Source organism: Panthera tigris, chromosome X, assembly GCF_018350195.1.
Source record: "Panthera tigris isolate Pti1 chromosome X, P.tigris_Pti1_mat1.1, whole genome shotgun sequence".
NCBI classification, from domain to species: Eukaryota; Metazoa; Chordata; class Mammalia; order Carnivora; family Felidae; genus Panthera; species Panthera tigris.
In genome coordinates this window covers 52,496,911-52,516,085 of record NC_056677.1, presented here as the reverse complement: position 1 = coordinate 52,516,085, position 19,175 = coordinate 52,496,911, and the positions used below count along the sequence as shown (strand labels likewise).

The 19,175-nt window shown below is 37.3% G+C and overlaps 1 protein-coding gene across 1 annotated transcript in view; it reads right to left on the bottom strand.

Annotated features, from left to right (window-relative positions):
* Window positions 1-6,503: 6,503 nt before the first annotated feature.
* The window catches only part of ZC3H12B (zinc finger CCCH-type containing 12B), a 70,721-nt gene continuing 58,049 nt past the window's right edge, over window positions 6,504-19,175 (bottom strand). Inside the window, exons 3-5 of the mRNA XM_042975105.1 lie at window positions 9,883-10,117; window positions 9,104-9,210; window positions 6,504-7,924 (exon numbers count right to left, since the gene is read on the bottom strand). Of these exons, the coding sequence (XP_042831039.1) occupies window positions 6,504-7,924; window positions 9,104-9,210; window positions 9,883-10,117 (1,763 nt within the window). The remainder of the gene's footprint in view (window positions 7,925-9,103; window positions 9,211-9,882; window positions 10,118-19,175) is intronic.

The following is a 19,175-nucleotide window of genomic DNA, read 5'->3' as shown; positions in this document are numbered from 1 at the left end:
GGCACAAAACAAGTTAATAGTATATAGATCCAAGTTTCTTACAACATCAGCATTATCTGGGTAATTGTTAGAAATGCAAATTATTGAACCCCATTACTGACCTGAATCAGAAAGGTTAAGGGTGGGCAGAAATCTGGTTTAACAATCACCACATGATTCTGATGCATGCTGAAGTTTGAGATCACTGGAATAGAAAGCAAAAAAAATCTGCCTAAAGACCTGGGTTCCAGGGAATTCCACCACTCATGGGAGCAACCTTGGGTAACTTATGCCAGCTTCTTCATCTGTAGGAGGGTAATATTTACCTCACAGGTTTGTTGTAAGGATCAGAAAAAAGGTAATAGATATGAAATTGCTCTTTAAAGTGTACCATGCTTTGTATGTGTGAGCCATGTGGCTTCATGCCAGGATTAGTGGACCTCGAACCCAGGACTCAGGTCTGTATAACTTAGGACAAAGTGATTTCCCCTGGCTTTCAAAGACTGACCTAAAGATGAGAAACAGATTATATGAGCTCATTTCTAGTTCAGGTCCAGAGTCAAAGCCCATTATTTGCTGGAGTCCTGAAACCTAGGATTTGTGAAGCCAGGTCTCTGGGAAGGGCTGCTTTAGACGATAGGGTCAGAGGTTGAGTCAGGTGAGGGAAAGGGGTAAGGGAGGACCAGCCAGGAAGCAAGTGCTCTTGGACCTTTTCTTTCTGACTAGAGATCAGAGATGGATTAGAAAAAGGCTTTGGACTGTACACATTTAACTGGGGAACAAGGGAAGGAAATGTAGATTATACTGTTAATTCAACAACAGTAATTGAGAGTCACCCCTTGTGATAATTTATCGGTGATGAAGAACACAGTTTCTGTTTCTAAAGAACTGCCTTATTTGTAGAGGAGTCTGCATGCCAACATAATTAGAAAAATAACAAGTGATAAGATAGAGGGATTGTTCAAGATCCCACTGGATAAGCACTAACAATGCTTGATGGAGGAGGTGGGACAGCTTAATAGAGGAGGTAACATTATCAGTGAGTCTTCAAAGGCAAATCAGAGTAGAAGTAAGGTAAAAATTTGGAAGGGATAAGAAAGAGTATGGCGTGTTCGGGCACCAGTGAAGAGTCCAGGATAATTGGAACATGATAGGTCCTGAGGCCAGAGAGGTGAGCTAGAGAAGGAAATGGTCAAACTAGTTATTTCCCACCTATTACTAGGGAGAGGCATTGGATACTGAATTGCCACTTCTTGGAATTCTACCACTCCCCAAACACTCAGGCTGCCACTGCTCTCCAAGAAAGTCTTAATTTATTAACATATTCTGTAAGTGTGCCTCATTTCCTCACATGAGTGCAAGTTCTAGAAGACAGGAACTGTACTCCTCCTCTGTCCTTCCCTAGCCCAGTATAGACCAGGTCGCTATTTGGTTCTAAAAACGTAATACATGTATGCCCGAGAAATGTGAAAGGAGGCAGGAAAAAGACAAGGAGAGATGAACACTCTTAGTCCCAAAAAGATGATAAAAGAAATATTCTCAGATTTATGAATAGCCCCTTCGAAAGGCTTAGGCTGGGCTCTCCTGCAGCAACTGTGGTCATCTCTGCCTTTAGAATGGGACTGGCCTGGATTGTGCATGGGGTAAGGAGGTTGGGGTGAGGGTAGGAAACTCCTAAAAAGCCTGAGGGAAGAGCAGACACCACTGTAATAAAGGGCTCATTGGCCTGGGAGCAATGAAGCCTGTGGTTCCAGTAGTGGCTTTGTGATTAACTCCCTGTTCAGTCTTAGTCAAATCTCTTCAGTTCTTGCAGCCTCAGTTCCCACACCTATAACTTGATGGAGTTGATGCAGCTGAGCATTCCACCTGTGACTTACTTCTCTGTAACGTATAGGGTGCCAGGCTGCTTCTAGCTCTGATATGTTAACTCATGTCCAACAGAGTATTTTTGTGGCCCTGAGAATATTCAGAGGAGAAACTAAGCCTGGGCCCTGAGGCCTCCACTTAGTTCTGACCCATGAGTGGAGGCCTGGCCCCAGTCCAGCCCTGTGGGAAACACAAGATGATTAACACTTGGAGCTGTGTTACTATACAAAGATAGAAGAAGGCATATGCTTATTGTGATAAAATTCAGATGAACTCATTCAGAGAGATCCCTCTCCTTACAGCTTATCTCAAGATGCAAGTTCCAAGGACAGAATTTTTTTTGGAGTTTCAAGTTTTTATTTAAATTCCCTAAGGATAGAAATTTAAGTTTAGAAGTGAACTAGAGTGTGTATAGGTAGGTGTAATATGGCTTTTGTTGTTGATGTTCTTAAAGAAACACAGGCATTAGTAGTTAGTAGACAAATAGTTTATGCAGAAAATAAGTGTGGTTACAGTTCATTGTTGTCAATGATACAGCATTTTCAATCATGATTATAGGTGAAACAAATTAAAACCTCGTTAAGGAGTATAGCACATTCATGCTAGTGAGAACATTGCAAAGCATTGCACCTGCATTACAGGGGTAGACAAAACTGGGGATAGGATATATTTCCACTCAACTCTGGTTGGCTTTGTGTATTTTGTCATTGAGACTTACATTATGTTTGGGTCAAACAAAAAACCCAAAGAGGTTTTATAAAAGTTTACAACCATTAAACAGTATTGTTTAATCCCACAAATGGATAAAGCAAAGTACTATAGCTCAGTGATATACAAACCAGGACTAGAAATAGTCAATCTGCCTATGTATATAGCTAGCTACAATATGATAGACATTGAATATGCTAAGTCTTTTCAAAGGCATCGACTACTTTAGGCAAGCCGTTTCCCAAAATGAACTGGTTTGGTTTCCATTGAGAACTAACTGTAGTGCCACTTCAGTTTAAGACTATGCCCTCCTCAGTGTTAGACCTGAGGAGAAGAAAATTAGGGGAAGGCAGAGAAGGGTTAGGAGGAAACCTGAGCAGGGCTCTTTGGATAGCTTAACATTATTTTCCCTGTGCAGTGTCAGACCTGGTTCACAGAGTAAAAGTGTATTGAAATTGTTTGCCCTCAAAAAGGGCATTTGTACAAAGTCCCACACTTACAGCATAGATAGAACAGTAACTAACTGCCTCTCAAAATGAACTCTTCTGTGTTAGAAGAAAGCTCAGTGCCAAAGGTTAATGGTTATCAATGTTTGAATTACCATATAAAGATAATTTGTTTTAAAATAGAAAAAAATGGGTTTTCAAAGTGTTCTGAAAACTAGCAGTGTGTGTGTGTACTTTATATTTATATTATTAGAGGGAAAGTTTTATAGACCCTTTGCATAAGGTATCTGTCATTCTCCCTTCCATACCTTGTACTTTAAGATAGAATGCAATGGCTGTAATGTTACCTTTGAAAAGGCTCTGGTGCCTGGATTGACCATACCACTCCAGAATCACACTTCTTCAGATTGAAATAAAAATGACAACAAAATTACAAAAAAAGAATCACAAAATTTACAAAATCTAAGGTTTGAACAGGCACCAACTTGCTAGGAGTTCAGTAACTCAGTGAAAAAACTTAAAAGTACAAAGCACCTCTTGCAAAATACACTGTTCCTTGAAAATCACACAAAACACTGTGTAGTAACCCTGCTGAGTGTTTGGAGGTAAGTATTCTGAAGGACATATGCTTAACCCTAGGAAGGAAGCCTGACTTTATTATCAAGAGAGCTGAGGAAGTTCCAATTCTTCTTTGTATTTGTTGTTTTATAATTAAAGACAAAATGGAAAAGTCAAGAAGTATACAGACCTCGGTATAAAAAAAAAGTTCTCTAATAACTTCACTAAAAACCACACTAGATTTATGCATTCAGAATTGTACAGCTCCATTTATAGATTCTTGCAGATTATTCGCTAACACACTTTTTACACAAAATCCCTTTTGCAGGGACATATTAAATTTAATAAGCTAAAGAAAACTTATGCAATATAGTGCTTGAAACTGCACACATAATAGCTGTGTGCATAATAATAAAGAAGCCTTGAAAAATTGTCTTTGTCTATAAGCTACTACTTGGAAATCGCTCCCTCGTGACCAGGCTGCTTTCTTGTGACACACAGTGCCACAAACATTATGATGAAAAGTCAGTATCGAACTTAGTTTAATATGAGTTTTGTACATTTGTTTTTATACAATCAGGAAAAAAAGAGATACAATTTGTATCAACAAAATGTCATTTCTGGTTATTTGAGGCATTGCTTTTAGCCACTTTGGTTCATAAACATTTTATGAGAAAAATGACAATTGCTTTTGGAAAATAAAAAATACATACACTGCCTTAAGTATTTCCTGTGTTGAGAGAAGGTTACAATGTTTTTGAGTACTAAACATGAACATGTTCAAGATAAATTGCAGCTGACAAAATTAATCTTGTGCTTCCCCATAAATTGTGCAGCTAGTGGATACTGTAATCCTATTGATGATTTTGTTAGGAAGATGAACTAACTGGCAGAAAGGCAGTAGAGTCATCTAGGAGTGTCAAATACCCTGATTTAGACATGGGGCCAATTTAGAAGGTCCAAGAAGTTGAAGGAATGAAGTGGTATTTGTGTGAAATAGCAAGCACTTCAGTGGCAACTGTCACTATTTTCTACCTGACAGAAAATACTTTTACCACTCAAAATGCTGGGGAATGGAAAGACCAGAGAGGATAGGAGATGAATATGAAGTTGTGGTTAACTGAAGAGAAATGCTGGCTGAGGTGCAGTTTTGATCAACTAGGACAGTGACAGAAAACCAAAAAGCAGCATGCATGCATTATCAAACTACCAGAAACAACCCTGACTACAGCCTCACATGCGGAGTGCTTCATGGTAAGAAAAGTTATAGGCAGTCACACCTTCTCATGAAGAAACAAAAGGCCAAAACCAGGCCACCTCAACTCTCATGAAAAAAAAAAAAAAAAACATAGAAATTAGCAAGTTTCAGCTCAAGAAATAGGTCATGGTTCAAAATGTTGAAGTATACAATGGATTTAAAAAGGGGTTCATTTAGTACTGCTTAAAAAAAATCCAAAAACAATAAATGCAAGAGGCATTTAGCTACAAAGGTTTCCACCCTGAGAAAGATACTAGTTGTGCAAATGGTGCTGCTCAATCCAAAATCCTGTGTCTTTAGTGATGCATTTAAGAATTTTTAAGGGAAAGTGCATAACTGAACCAGCTGTTAGCAGAGATGTAGCATCCTCTTTTGTAAGCTTCCTTTTTCCACTGAGAAAATCCCCTGGTTTTGTTTCCTAAAGAAATTCTGTTCCACTAATGATCCACCTTATTGCCCAAAGAGTGGACAGCAGAAGAAAGTGGATTACATGGCTGTGCACTGTCCTCCATTACATTTTATCCTGTGATGTTGAATACTGCATAGGTCATAAGTTTAAAGGGTATCCATTAGACCCTCCTTGAGTGCAGCTTTTGTGTTCATCATTTAATGCTGCATGAATTTGGCCATCTCTCCTTGGAAAAGGGAAGTGGAGTCTGGTAGTAAATCCCTTCATCCTTGTCAAACTCTTCTGTGCTTGTCTAGCACACACCTGCTATGCTTGTCCATCAGCTCCTCTGAAGAAGAAAGCTGTAATCTGATCCTTAATTTGCTAAAGTGAAGAGACTTAAAAGCTAAGAACTGTCAGTGTTGACAAGTAGAAAGTGCAAAGGAAATACAGTTAGTTTTCTCTGGTGCCTAAGAAAACAATATTCAAATATGGCATGTAATTTCACTTTCAGAACTAGTTGAAACTATGAAATGTGACATAAAATCAAGTTAGATTCATGATCTATACAGCTGTAGACTAAGGACTGTGCAGAGCTTTTCTTCTCATCACTATATAAAAGGTTATATGGGGATACATAAACTTCTCAAACTAAATACATACAGTTATGCATGCAATATAATTGCTAACAATAGGTTTGAAATATAGGTCTAGAGCTTTGATGTGACCCTATAGCTTGGTTAATAAAGATATTGAATGGTCAGATATTCATGCAATAAATTATGTATTTACTTTTTAAAAGCTTTAAATATCCTATTAAAAATCCCAAAAGGTTAATTCAACATATGATTTGATCCAGATGCTCTTGCTCTCTAAATTAGAAATATTATCAATACTTTGTAATATAGAATGTGCAACTAAGAAAACATTGATAATGGAATCCTTTGGGAGTTTCTTGATTTTAGACCTCTCCCCATGAGTTTTGTCCTCCATTATCTGCATGGTGCCAAGCAAAAAAGCATGGGACTTGGAGTCAGAGGACTTGAGTGTGAATCCTGATTTGGTCACTTGCTAGCAGTGTGACCTTGGCAATTAACTTAATCACAATGAGATTCAGTTTCTTTTTATAGAAAATAAGATTAGTAAAATTTACTTTACAGGGTTGTTTTGAGCTTCAAATGACAGAAACACTATAACTTGTAAAGCGCAACACAAAATTATTAGTTACTTTTATCTTAGCATTGATGCCTTATTAATATGAATATTTATATATTTATAAAGGAATAAGTCCTGTGTCATGTCAACGTGCAGCCCTAAGCTTAGAAACAATCAAGGCTGCCAGTTGCTGGGCATCTGCTGTGTGGGGATTCTTTTCCATCACTGCAAGGACGATGTTTGAAGGGAAAATATTGCAAAGATTCTTATAAGTCTGATACTGGTGCTCTGGGATCATATGCTCCCTGGTATCATTGCACATTCCAACCCAAGGATTCCTCCAAAGCTGTTCCATCTTTTCAGGCATGCTCCGTACCATGACTGGCTCATAGCATGGTTGCATGAGGCTGTTACTCAAGGGATAGGAATGATAACCATAGGAGTCGGTTGTACAGGGTAATGGGTCCCAGCTGGCATGTTGTTCCCGGCACAGGGGAGGTCGTCTTTGCCTCATTGGGTTGCTTTCATAAAGGCGGGAGTCAGAAATACTGTCCATCCGAGTCATTACCAGGGCACGTCCTGGCTGGGGGGTTGCCCCAGGGTGGAGATTAGGAGGCATGGGGTAGTCTCCAGGACAGCTTGAACATGCTCCAGTTGCTGGGTGCTGGGCTTGTAGAACTAAGTGGGGAACTGACTGCTTGTGGGGGGCTTGCTTAGAATCCTCTGGGCCATAGCTCTGCACTCGCGTTAAGGCATCATGGTAACCATGAGGAAAAGGCTGAAGACGGTTCTGAGATACTGAGCGATGCAGCTTTAAATTGCCTTCAGGATGGCCATCAGCTACAGCCAAGTACAGGTTGTTGTAAGAGGAGTAGTTGTCGTTCCTGGTATGGCTCATACGATTGTCAGGACAGAGGTTGGGACTCCGGGCATACACCCCTCGGTCTACTTCAGCCATGTAGTACTCTCGATTATGCATGCTGTTGATGTTCAGTTTGGAGAAGTCGCCTAACATTGAATAGTAGCTGTGCTCCCCCAGGGACTCAAACTTTGAGTATTGGTCAGCATAGCTAATAGGTGTCCCATGGCTGTTGGTAACCAGGATTGGAGGGTACTGCATACTAGCCATGTGTTCCAGTGAGGCCTTCTGGTGGGGGAGATGAGAGGATCCTGGCACTGGGCTGCTGGCTGAACGAGTGTTGAGTGCACCCACCGCATGGCTTTTGGGGGGTGGGATTGTGGGGACACTTAGGGCAGTCACAAGTGAGGGGACAGAGCTGGCCTCAGGCTTACGGGCAATGGACAGCCATTCCTCAGGCTCCACAGCCACGGACCGGATGCTGGGATCCGATTGGCGCTTGGGGGCCACACGTTTGACTTCGGAGGTTATTTCACCTTTGGCATTAGACAGCCCTGTGCTACACTTGGCCAGGGTGCCTTCACTCACGGTTTTCACTGTGGACAGTTTGGCACTGATGCGGAGCTCATCAGCCACCGAACGCTGTGGTTGGTTGGCCCGCTCCGGATGGTAGTATTTGCACTTGTGGCCATAAGTGCATTTTTTGCCTGAAAAATAATGTCTTGGGGTAAGACTCTCTCTCATACTGGTGCAAATATGTCAGAAACTGCTGTAATAAACTGGGTACTCAGGTTAGAGTTTTACTATTTGGGCTTAAGAAGAAAGTTAACTGTCCATAAAAATGAGACGCAGCACAACACCAAGGAGGCATCACACACTGTGAGGGAAGAAGGAAGAAGTGGAAACCTGGAGAGGAAACTGCAACGTAAAAGCTAAGAACTGAGCAGTTGAATAGCCTTCATTTTCCTGTTATTCACAATTTTGCCTAGGCATAACCTGCATGCTGAGGCAGTGTAGGGCAGCAGCAGGCAGCATAGTGCAGTGCAAAAAGCACAGGCTTGGAAGCCAGTCAGCCTGAGTTTCAATTTCAGCTATGTTGTTTACTAGACATGTGACCTTGGTAAGTGACTTTACTTTCTGAGCCTCATTTTAACTCTTCTGTAAAAGAAGTCCATAATTATGCCTGTATTATACGGTCATTGTAAAAATTAAATGAAGCTAATGAACAAGAAAATACTGTATAATTTAAATAAATGTTAATTGAGAAAAAAAACCAAGATGTCACATAAACAAATGATTATCCAAAAAGAGTGAACATCCAAAGTAGCTTCAGACCAAGCAGCCCATGTTGCATTGTTAGGCTCACAAACTTTGTATCAGAAGGACTTGGCATAAGATCATGAAAGCACTCTAGACAACTATATTTTTAAAAACCAAATGAAAATGAAGTTTGGAAGAAAACTGGAAAATACAGATCTGAAGAAAAGGGTATTATTAGTTGACAGAGAGTGCAGTCACCTACTTGAGAGACACATCCTTTTTTGAGGCCAAATCCAATTTGGCATTGCCTTTTCTGCTTCTGTAGGCCATGTGGGTTTCTGCACGTCCCCGCCTCCAGCAACACTGCTCAAGATGGAGACAGCTAGAACACATGTATCATTTAAACAAGCGGCAACTAATTTTCCCTTCAATTCTAGTTATGTGTTTTAATCAGTTTTTATGGATGTTTTTTTAAATGCCTGAGAATACTTAGACACAGACTTGAACTCACAGAACATAGACAAGTTGCAATTTTCCATTTGAAAGGAAACCTTTGAGATGTAAGTATTCACATAGTCCTTATGTTTCTTTTAGTATAGAACTCAGTTATGCACATAGGTACTCACCATAAGGGCATGGTTGCTTCTTGTACTCTGGAACAACAGGTCTTTTTCTCAAGAAATTTTCAAGATTTGGGCCATGGCGTCCTAAAGGATCATCTGGAGGCATAAATCTAAAAGCAAACAAGCAAGAGATAAATGTCTTCCTTTCTATCCCCATTACCCTTTTTTAGGAGTTCAGATCTTCATTACTCCTTGCCTATACTGTTGTCATGGCCTTCTAATTGTCCTTTCTGCCTCATGTCTATCTCCTGCTAAGCCAGCAGTTCTTCCCTTCATTCCCACGTGAACACACACACACACACACACACACCAAAAATATGATTTTTTCCAGTGTATCATTCTTCTGTGGACTATACATTTCAACCATACGAGCATGCCTGCTGGTTCCCCCCACATGCAACCTACTTTCACAACTTTATAACTTTATTCATGAAATTCCTTTTACCTGTAGGGCCCAGCAATCCTCTTTCTTCTGTATGTAAACTTCATCTCAAACGTTATGTCCTGTTTGAGGCTTTTTCCTATTATTTCATGTAGACAAAGCAATTTTAAAAACTCTAACCATACTACTTATCACAACATGTGTGGTTCTCTTTCGCTTCTCCACTACACTTTGAGCCTCTTAAAAGTGAGTCTTGTTTCCTATTCAGCCTCTTATCCCCATGGCAATTAGCAGAATTCACAGTACACAGTAAATGTTCAGTAAATGTTTATTGAAATGAAAATCTATTCCTAGTGGAAACATGGATTTAAGCATTCAGGGCCTACTAAAAGAAACGTACTTGTCATTCACAAAAGAATACATCAGCAACCGCTCCTCTATAAACTTCTTCCATTCTGGCTTTTCAACTTGAAGGTCTCGGTAGTTATCATTAGATACAATGATGCCGTCGGAATCAAAAGCCAATTTGACTATGAACCGGTCATCATAACAGACAACTCTCCTGCCCTGGACCCTTCGGGATGGTGTGAAGACAAGAATCTTTTCTTTCTCCAGTTTACGTAGAATATCTTGATCTGTCAAAATATAGATTATATGCCACAGAGTAGAAACCATCTTTGGAAACTAACAGCATTATCCTCATATTACAAATACAAAAGTTGGTACTAGATAGATGAATGTTATTTGCTCTTAGAGAGAAAGTGGCCTTTATTCCTGGCTATGGCACCAATCTGGACTTCTCCTTTGGACTTCAGTTTTTAATAAAGTGAAGGAACTGAACTCAATGACACCTAAGTTTCAAAAACAACCATGAAGAGTGAGAAATAACACTGATATCCTAGCATTCCTTATGCTTGTTTTTTCTTTTGGCTGAAGCAGCAGCTTTTGACTGTTGAAGAAAACAGAGCAGTATACTGAGGGTGTGTCTGCCAGGAGGAGGGTAAAACATCACTCCTTGGGACTTACATTTTTCCCTTCTTCCTGAAGGAAAGCCACAACTAAGTGGAAACAAAGCTGTACCATGTTGAGTACTGACCCCCTTTCCTTTTGGTCTCTTAATTGATGAGGAAAGAAAGCATACAGGCTGGGCTTGAGCAATGGCAGGGTCCACTCTCAGGCAGAGGTCGTGACCCTGTTCAGAAGCTGGCAGACAGTTCCACAACACAGTTCTAACAGCCATTCTGACATTCTTATTTGGCACATCATGCAAAAGCTGATACATAGAGGACTAGGGTCTATATGTTCTCAAATTCTATAAAGAGTTAGCTTCATATAGTGTAGGTGAGTATAGTAATCCAACTAACATTAGGACCACATCCTGACTTTTGTGGACCTTAGTTTTCAGTTTGAAATGTCCTTATTTCATAAAGAAATATTAAAAATTACACTTTACAACTGCTTTGGTATAAAAACAAATTATCTAGATACATTATTATAAATTAATTGTTGTTATATTAAATGTTTCCTTCAATATTAAAAGAAAATAAAATTAAAACATATTTTTGTTAAATTTTTTTTTCCAGTGTAGTCAACACACAATGTTATATTAATTTAAGGTGTACAATATAGTGATTCAATAATTCCATGCATCACCCAATGCACATCATGACAAGTGCACTCCTTAATCCGCATCACCTATTTACCCATCCACACCACACAATTCCCCTTTGGTAACCATCAGTGTGTTCTTTATAGATAGGAAATTTTTTTGGTTTGTCTATCTCTCTTTTTTAACTTTGCTCATTTGTTTTGTTTCTTAAATTCCACATATGAGTGAAATTGTATGGTATTTGTCTTTCTCTGATTGACTTAAATCGCTTAGCATTATACTGTCTAGCTCCATCCATGCCATTACACATGGCAAGATTATATATATACATATATATATATATACACACATATATATATACATATATATGTGTGTATATATATATATATGTATATATGTATATATATATGTATACGTATATGTATATATACGTATACATACATACGTATATATGTGTATGTATATATATATATATAGAGAGAGAGAGAGAGACAGAGACAGAGAGAGAGAGAGAGAGAGACAGAGAGAGGGACCACACAGGCAGAGGAGGGGCAGAGAGAGGGGGAAATCCCAAGCAGAGAGAAAATCCCAAGCAGGCTCTGCTCAGTAAGCACAGAGTCTGATCAATCCCAGGAACCATGAGACAATGACCTGAGCTGAAATCAAGAGTCAGAAGCTTAACCAACAGAGCCTCCCAGATGCCCCTATATTTAAGTTTTTATTTCAATTCCAGTTAGTTAACATATAGTGTTATATCACTTTCAGGTGTACTAGATTTCATTCTTTCTTATGGCTGAATAATATTCCATTGTATATATACACCACATTTTCTTTATCCATTCATCAATCTATAGACACTAAGGCTGCTTCCATATCTTGGCTACTATAAATAATGCTCCTATAAACATAGGAGTGCATGTGTCCCTTTGCATTATTTTTTTTTTGTATTTTTTGATAAATACCCAGTAGCACAATTACTGGATCATAGTGTAGTTCCATTTTTTACTGTTTGAGGAACTTCCATAATACTGTTTTCCACAGTGGCTGCATGAGTTTGCATTCCCACCAACAGCGCAAGAGGGTTCCTTTTTCCCCACACCTTGCCAATATTTATTTCTTGTGTTGTTGATTTTAGCCATTCTGATAGGTGTGAGGTGATATTTCATTTCAGTTTTGGTTTGCATTTCCCTTATGATCAGTGATATTGAGCATCTTTAATGTGTCTGTTGGTCATCTGTATGTCTTCTTTGGAGGAGAAATTTCTGTTCATTTCTTATGCCCAATTTTAATTGGACTGTTTGGGCTTGGGGTGTTGATTTGTGTAAGTACTCTACATATTTTGGATACTAGTCCTTTATCAAATATGTCATTTGCAAATACTTTCTCCCATTCCTTAGATTGCCTTTTAGTTTTGTTTATTGTTTCCTTTGCTGTGCAGAAGCTTATTATCTTGATGAAGTGCCAATAGTTTATTTTCACTTTTATTTCCCTTTCTTCAGGAAACATATCTAGAAAAATGTTACTATTGATGCTAGAGATCTTACTGTCTTGTGTTCTCTGCTGGAATTTTTATGATGTCAGGTCTCTCATTTAGGTCTTTAATCCATTTTGAGCAGTTTCATTCTTTTGCAGTTTGCTGTGCAGTATTCCCAACACCATTTGTTGAAAAGACTGTCTTTTTCCAGTTGAATATTTTTTTCCTACTTTGCTAAAGAATAACTGACCACATAATTGTGGGGTTATTTCTGGGGTTTCTATTCTGTTCCATTGATCTATGTGCCTATTTTTGTGCCAGTACCATATTGTTTTGTATACTACAGCTTTGAAATGTAACTTGAAAACCAGAATTGTGATGCATCCAATTTCTCTTTTATTTTTCAAGGCTAACATAGGGTTTGAACTCATGACCTTGAGATCAAGACCTGAGCTGAGATGAAGAGTCTGACACTTAATTGACTGAGTCACCCAACACCCTATACCACTTCTTTATCCATTCATCAATCAATGGACATTTGGGCTCTTTCCATAATTTGGATATTCTAGGTAATGTTGCTATAAACAGCAGAGTGCACATATCCATTTAAATTAGTATTTTTGCATTCTTCTGGTAAATACCTAGTAGTGCAATTGCTGAATAGTAGAGAAGTTTTATTTTTAACTTTTTGAGAAACCTCCATACTGTTTTCCAGAGTGGCTGCACCAGTTTGCATTTCTGCCAACAGTACAACAGACTTCCCGTTTCTAAACATCCTTGCCAACACATATTTCTTTTTGTGTTGTTGATTTTAGCCATTATGACAGGTGTGAGGTGATATCTCATTGTAGTTTTGATTTGTATCAAAGATGCTGAGCATCTTCTCATGTGTCTGTTAGCCATCTGTATATATCCTTTGGAAAAAAATGTCTATTCATGTCTTCTGTCCATTTGTTAACTGGATTATTCATTATTTGGGTGTTGAGTTTTATAAGTTCTTTATATATTTTGGATAGTAACCCATTATCACATGTGTCATTTACAAATATCTTCTCCCATTCAATTCTTTTAGTTTTTTTGATTGTTTCCTTTGCTGTATACAAGCTTTATATTTGATGAATCCCAATAGTTTATTTTTGCTTTTGTTTCCCTTGATTCAGGAAACATATTTAGTAAGAAGTTGCTATGGTTGATGTCAAAGAGATTACTGCTTGTGTTCTCCTCTAGGATTTTGATCATTTCCTGTCTCATATTTAGGTCTTTCATCCACTTACAATTTACTTTTGTGTCTGGTGTAAGAACGTGGTCCAGTTTCATTCTTTTGCATGTTGCTGTCCAGTTTTCCCAACACCACTTGTTGAAGAGACTGTGTGTTTTCCATTGGATATTCATTCGTGCTTTGTTAAAGATTACTTGACCATATAGTTGAGGGTTCATTTCTAGGTTTTCTATTCTGTTCTATTGATCTATGTGTCTATTTTTGTGCCAGGGCCATACTGTTTTGATTACTACAGCTTTGTAATATAACTTGAAGTCTGGAATTGTGATGCCTCCAGCTTTGCTTTTCTTTTTTTTTTGAGATTGCTTTGGCTATTTAGGATTTTTTGTGGTTTCATACGAATTTTATGATTGCTTCTTGTAGTTCTGTGAAAAATGTTGGATAGGGATTACATTAAATGTATAGGTTGCTTTGAGTAATATAGGCTTTTTATCAATATTTGTTCCTCTAATCCATGTGCATGGAATATATTTCCATTACTTTGTGTCATCTTCAGTTTCTTTCATCAATGTTTTATAGTTTTCAGGGTACAGGTCATTTGCCTACGTTTTTGGTAAAATTGTAAATGGGATTGATTCCTTAATTTCTATTTGTGCTGCTTCATTATTGGTGTATAGAAATGCAACAGATTGCTATACATTGATTTTCTAACCTGCGACTTTACTTAATTTTTTCGTCAGTTCTACACTTTTTTGGTGTAGTATTTCAGGTTTTCTATATAGGTTATCATGTCCCCTGCAAATAGTGAAAATTTTACTTCTTCCTTGCCAGTTTGGATGCCTTTTATATCTTTTTGTTGTTTTATTAGTGAAGCTAGAACAGCCAATACTATGTTGAATAAAATTGATGAGTGTGGACATCCATGTCTTGTTTCCTGACCATCCATACCCATGGAAAAAGCTACTAGCCATGGGTTTATTATAGATGGCCTTTATTATGTTGAGGTATGTTTACTCTAAACTTACTTTGTTGAGGGTATTTTTTTAAATCATGAATGGATGTTGTACTTTGTCCAGTGCTTTTTCTGTGTCTACTGAAAACATCATATGGTTCTTATCCTTTCTTTTATTGATTGATGTATTACATTGATTGATAAGGAAGTAATGCACAATGCTTGAATCCAGGAACAAATGCCACTTGATCATGGTGAATGATTATTTTAATATATTGTTGAATTTGGTTTGCTAGCATTTTGTTCAGGATTTTTTGCATCTATGTTCATCAAATATATGACCTGTAGTTATATTTTTAGTGGTATCTTTTTCTGGTTTTGATCACAGAATGCATTTGGAAGTTTTAGTTACTTTTCTATTTTTTGTAATAGTTTCAGAAGAATAAGAATTAAGTCTTAAAATGCTTGGAGGAATTCACCTGTGAAGACATTTTTGTTTGTTGGGAGTTTTGTGATTACAGATTCAATTTTTTTTGTTGGTTATCAGTCTGTTCAAGTTTTCTATTTTTTTCTGTTTCAGCTTTGGTAGTTTATATGCTTCTAGGAATTTATCTATTTCTTCTAAGTTGTGCAATTTGTTGGAATATGGTTTTTTGTAATCTTCTCTTATACTCATTTGTATTTCTGTTGTGTTGGTAGGTTTTTCTCCTCTCCAATTTGTGATTGTATTTATTTCAGTCATCTCTCTCTCTCTCTCTCTCTCTCTGATGAGTCTGGGCAGAGGTTTGTCCACTTTATTGATCTTTTTCAAAAGTACAGCTTCTGGTTTCATTGATCTATTTTCTTAGTTTCTGTATTATTTATTTCTGTTATGATCAGAAATATTATTTATTTCCCTCTTTCTGCTGGTTTCATGCTTCCTTTATTGTTCTTTTTCTAGCCTCTTTAGGCACAAGGTTAATTTGATATTGTTCTTGCATCTTGAGGTAGGCCTATATTGCTATGACTTGCCTCTTTGAACTCTTTTACTGCATCCCACTGGTTTTTGGTGGTTATAATTTTTATTTTTTTATCCTATAAATTCATATTTTATTTTATTTTATTTTTACTTTTTATTTAAATTTCGGTTTGTTTACAAACAGTATGATATTAGTTTCAGGTGTACAATTTAGTGCTTCAGCACTTGCATACATCACCTAGTGCTCATCACAAGTGCACTCTTAATACAAAGCAACTATTTAACACATCTTCCCATCCACTTCCACTCTGGTAGCCGTAAGTTTATTCTCTATAGTTAAGAATCTGTTTCTTGGTTTGCCCCTCTCTTTTTTTTTTCCATTGATCATGTGTTTTGTTTCTTAAACACCACATATGAGTGGAATCATATGGTATTTGTCTTATTCTCACGGACCTATTTCACTTAGCATAGTACTCTCTAGCTCCATCCATGTAACTGCAAATAGCAACATTTCATGGTTTTTTATGGCTGTGTAATATTCCATTGCATATATATATATATATATATATATATATACCACATCTTTATCCATTCATCAGTTGATGGACATTTGGACTATTTCCATAATTTTGCTATTTTAGTTAATGCTGCTATAAACATCAGGATGCATGTATCCTTTTGAATTAGTATATTTGTATTCTTTGGGTAAATACCTAGTAGTGCAATGCATAGGATGATTCTATTTTTTAACTTTTTGAGGAACCTCCATTCAGTTTTCCAGAGTGGCTGCACCAGTTTGCATTCCCACCAACAGTGTAAGAAGATTTCTCCACATCCTTGCTAACACCTGTTTTCTCTTCTGTTGTTGATTTTAGCCATTCTGACAGGCGTGAGGTGATATCCCATTGTAGTTTGGATTTGCACTTCCTGATGATAAGTGATGTTGAGAATCTTTTTACGTGTCTTTTGTTCCATGTACTTTTTTTTTTTTTTTACTTCTTTTAATTCCTGGTTTCATTCGTTACTTAGTAGGGTGTTTTTTAACCTCCATGTATTTGTACTCTTTTCAGATTTTTGTGTGTGATTGATTTCTAGTTTCATAGCTTTGTGGTCAGAAAAGATGCATGGTATTACTTTGCTCTTCTTGAACTTGTTGAGATTTGTTTTGTAGGTGAAAATGTGATCTATTCTGGAGAATGATCTGTGTGCACTTGAAATGAATGTGTATTCTGCTGCTTTCAGATGGAATGTTATGAATGTATCTGTCAAATCCAGTTGCCAGTGTGTCATTCAAAGCCATCATTTCCTTGTTGATTTTTTGTTTACACGATCTATCCATTGATGTAAATGGGGTGTTAAAGTCCCCTACTATTATTGCATTATTATAGATTAGTTTATTTATGTTTATTATTAACTGTTTTATGTACTTGGAGACTCCTATGTTGAGTGTGTGTGTATATATACATATGCATATTTCAATCAATTGTTATATCTTCTTGTGGGATTGCCCACTTTATTATTATATACTGTCCTTCTTTGTCTCTTGTTACAGTTTTTATTTTAACTTTTTTGTAAATGTTTGTTTATTTTTGAAAGAGAGAGACATAGAGTGAGAAGGCGAGGGACAGAGAGAGAGAGGGAGACACAGAAACTAAAGCAGGCTCCAGGTTCTGACCTATCAGCACAAATCCCGATGTGGGGCTTAAACCCACAAACCATGAGATTATGACCTGAGCCAAAGTCAGACGCTTAACTGACTGAGCCACCCAGGAGCCCCTACAGTTTTTTATTTTAAACTCTATTTTGACTTACATTAGTCTTGCTACTAATGCTTGCTAAAAAGCATTAGGCTTTTTTTTTTTTTTTACATCCATTTGCATGATACATGTTTCTCCTTCCCCTCATTTTCAATCTGCAGGTGCTTTTTAAAAATTTTTTTTAACGTTTATTTCTTTTTGAGACAGAGAGAGACGGAACATGAACGGGGGGAGGGTCAGAGAGAGAGGGAGACACAGAATCAGAAGCAGGCTCCAGGTTCTAAGCTGTCAGCACAGAGCCCGATGTGGGGCTTGAACTCATGGACTGCGGGATCACGACCTGAGCCAACGTCGGACGCTTAACCAACTGAGCCACCCAGGCGCGCCTCTGCAGGTGCTTTTTAAGTCTAAAATGAATCTCTTGTAGGCAGCATATAGATGGGTCTTGTTTTCTTTATCCATTCTGTCACCCTATATATTTTTTTTTGATTGGAGCATTCAGTCCATTTACATTTAAAGTAATTATTGATAGATATGTATTTATTGCCATTTTGTTACTTGTTTGTTTTTTTCCTGAATATTTTCTGTGATCCTTTCTTATCTTTCATGTTTTGCTGATTTTATTTAGTGATATATTTGGATTCTTTCTCTTAATTCCTTGCATATTTATTAGTGTTTTTTGATATATGGTTACCATTGGGTTTGTATATACCCTCGTCTTCATAAAGCTGTCTATATTAAGTTGGTGGGCATTTATGTTTGAATTCATTCTTTCTCCTCTCCTTCCCACGTGTTAGGTATGTATCATTATATTTTATATATCATTTTATTTTGTGAGTTCCTTGACCTATTTTTTAAATAAATGTTTATTTTTACTGCTTCTTCATTTTTTTTATTTTTATACTGTCATTTTGTGTGTGTCCTTCCCATTCAAAGTACCCTTTAATATTTCTTGAAGGACTGGTTTAATGGTCACAAACTCCTTAGTTTTGGTTTATTTGGGAAACTCTTGATCTCTCCTTCTATTTTGAATGATTGCCTTGCTTGATAGAGTATTTTTGGCTGCAGATTTTTTTCCCATCAGCACTTTGAATATATCATGCTACCCCCTTCTGTCTTGCCAAGTTTCTGTTAAAAAATCTCCTGCTGGCCTTATGGCTTTTCCTTGTAATATACTGACTTCATTTGTCTTGACAATTTTAGGATTTTTTTTTGTTTATCATTATATTTTGCAAACAATATGTCTTAGTGTGTGTCTGCTTTTTTGATTTTGATGGGAGTTCTCTGTGCATCCTGGATCTAGATATCTGCTTCCTTCACCAATTTAGGCAAGTTTTCAGCTATTTTTTCTTGAAATAAATTTTCTGCCCCCTTTTCTCTCTCCTTCTTCTTCTTCTTCTGGGACTCCTATAATACAAATGTTACTACATCTGGTGGAATCACTGAGTTCCCTAAGTCTATTCTCATTTTGCGTAATTGTTTTTTTCTCCTTTGTTCAACTTAATTAGTTTCCATTACTTTTTCTTGTAGGTCACTAATTTATTCCTCTGCTTCTTTCATCTTGCCATTCTTTCCATCAAGCTGATTTCTCATTTTGTTTATTGAGCCCTTTATCACTGCTATGTTATTCCTTATCTCTGTGTTAAGGATCTCACTCATGTTTTCCACTCTTTTCTCAAATCCAGTAAGTATCCTTATGAGCATTATTTTAAATTCTCCATCAG